General features: G+C 42.4%; 1 protein-coding gene across 8 annotated transcripts in view; it reads left to right on the top strand.

The window, feature by feature from the left end:
* Positions 1-2,256, top strand: part of Daam1 (dishevelled associated activator of morphogenesis 1) — a 167,160-nt gene that overhangs the window by 161,295 nt on the left and 3,609 nt on the right. For all 8 annotated transcript variants that reach the window (XM_010611204.3, XM_010611205.3, XM_010611197.3 and 5 more), the window contains one exon: positions 2,075-2,245. In XM_010611204.3, the coding sequence (XP_010609506.1) occupies positions 2,075-2,245 (171 nt within the window). The remainder of the gene's footprint in view (positions 1-2,074; positions 2,246-2,256) is intronic.

A 2,256-nucleotide genomic window follows, 5' to 3' on the forward strand; every position in this document is an offset into this window, starting at 1 on the left:
CCCTCTCCCTCCCTCTCTCTTCTCCCATATGCATACATGTGCACACAATAGAGGTTCAAATGACTGCCATCAGAGGTCCAACTGCTGATGTCCCACAGTGGAAATCAGTCACCCAGGGTCACGGCCATGGTTCAGACCTCCTCAGGACAAGCCCATCCATGTCTCAGGTGGGCCTCCCCATTCTGGAGTAAGTACTTCGCAGAGGTACTCAGCCCCTTCCCTGATGTCCCAACATTGTATTTATTTCAGCAGGGAGCTCAAACATAAGAATCAACTGGATGTGTTTTATTTTGTGTGAGAACGTTAATCTGGCCCTGGTTTCTTTCTGATTTCTAAGATTAAAATATACACGACTTCATCATCACTAGAATTCCTAGATAAGAAAATCATTCAGCTTGGCTTTTTTTTTTTTTTTGGACTGGGGATCAAACTCAGGACCTTGTACTTGCGAGGCAGGCGGCGGCACCACTGAGCTAAATTCCCAGCCCTCAGCTTGGTTTTAAATACACAAACTTGAATGTTTTAGAAACTCAGTTGTAGCCTGTTTATTGCTCTTTTGTTCATACCAGAAGTTTCAGAAATTAGCTTATAAAACCATGGAACAAGTAGAGTACTGTAATGTGAAGTACTGTAATGTGCTGTGAAGAATATTGTCTTTTTTCCCCAAAGAGCTCACTTTTGCAATGAAAGATTTCCAAATCAGTAAAAATTGAGAACTGCACAGAAAAGCAAAAAGTGGTTTTAAAAACATATATTATATGAAATAATATCAAGTAATAATTTTAAAATATATGTAAATATGTCTAACTTAATTTTGTTAAAGAATATTGAAAACATTGCCTTTATATACTATTACTGAAAATTAGAAAAACGTAACAATGTAGTAAAGACATAATAGTAATTTAAATAATAGTAAGAAAAATAGTAATATAAGGAAGTTAAGATCAAGTAGAAACTGTTGTATTCAGGAGGACTGCAAAAATGTGTCTTGGCCTAAATCTGCAGGCAGTAAGTCTGGGCAGTTGAAAGTAGTTGATTAGGCTATGGAGAGAGAGTCCACGTGTCTGTGACGTTCGGAACACTGTCTGTAGGGCTTGCGGGCAGCCAGCACGCAGTCTTCCCAGAGGAAGTGCGGTCCCGGCGGCCTGAGGGCGGCCTGAGGGCCTGGGTGCTGGCTGGGTGCTCAGGATCCGAGACAGCTGCAGCAACACTGGGGCGAGCTCTAAAGATAACCACTGCAGCATCGAGCAGAAACAGTGGAGAAACAGGAAAAAAATAGACAGATGGATGGGATATACTATTTTGTTATTCTGCTGGGTTTTTTTGGTACCAGGGATCAAAGTCAGGATCTTTTGCTTGCGAGGCAGGCAGTGGTGCCACTGAGCGTTATTCTATATTTTAATTTTTTTAATATACCCTTATTATGTTGCATTTTGTCTGTTTTTTTAAAAAATCATTAAAAGTTGGAGTGAAATATTCTTTAATCAAAACTCTTGAGTTGCTTCGATTCCATCATCAGTCACCGTTTTCCGGTTAGGGCCCAGGAAAATACCGTAACAATGCTAACATTAGTTATGATTGGAAACACGGCCAAGATGCACGGAGTCCCATTTGCTTTCAGTATTTACCATATGGCACCAATAAATGCTATTAAACTACTTCAAAGCAAAACAGCAAGAACAAGGTTTCCCACCCTGCTGAGTTTGCTGTTGGTTTTTGTATCTTGGGTGTTCTGCTATACGATGTTTGCTTTCTCATTTTCACTGTTGTTCAGCTAATAAAAAGTTAGAGGAGGTAATCACAGATGTAAAGCTGAAATGAGGTAGCCCGGAATGAACCGTTTCAAAAGTTGAGAAGTATTAAAATTTCTGCTTTCACTGGAGATTTAGCTCAGTGGTTCCACTGCCTGCAAGGACCCAGGTTCTAACTTCCTGCTTTCAAATTGCTTGCTAGATCCATGTAAGCTCCCGAACCCGTCCTGTTCTGACTCGGGTTGAGCTATGGGCCTGCTGCAGGGGTTTCCTTTCGGTCACGCAGTCTCTTAGGGTGCTGACCATCTTCTGTCTTCCTCTAGTTTACTAAGGCCGTGAAGCACTTTGGGGAGGAGGCTGGCAAAATGCAGCCGGACGAGTTCTTCGGCATTTTCGATCAGTTTCTCCAAGCTGTGTCGGAAGCCAAACAAGAGAACGAGAACCTGAGAAAGAGGAAAGAGGACGAGGAACGCCGAGCGCGCCTGGAGGCCCAGGTGAGCCGAGC

This window comes from Fukomys damarensis, unplaced genomic scaffold (assembly GCF_012274545.1).
Source record: "Fukomys damarensis isolate Sample0158 unplaced genomic scaffold, DMR_v1.0_HiC HiC_scaffold_21, whole genome shotgun sequence".
NCBI classification, from domain to species: Eukaryota; Metazoa; Chordata; class Mammalia; order Rodentia; family Bathyergidae; genus Fukomys; species Fukomys damarensis.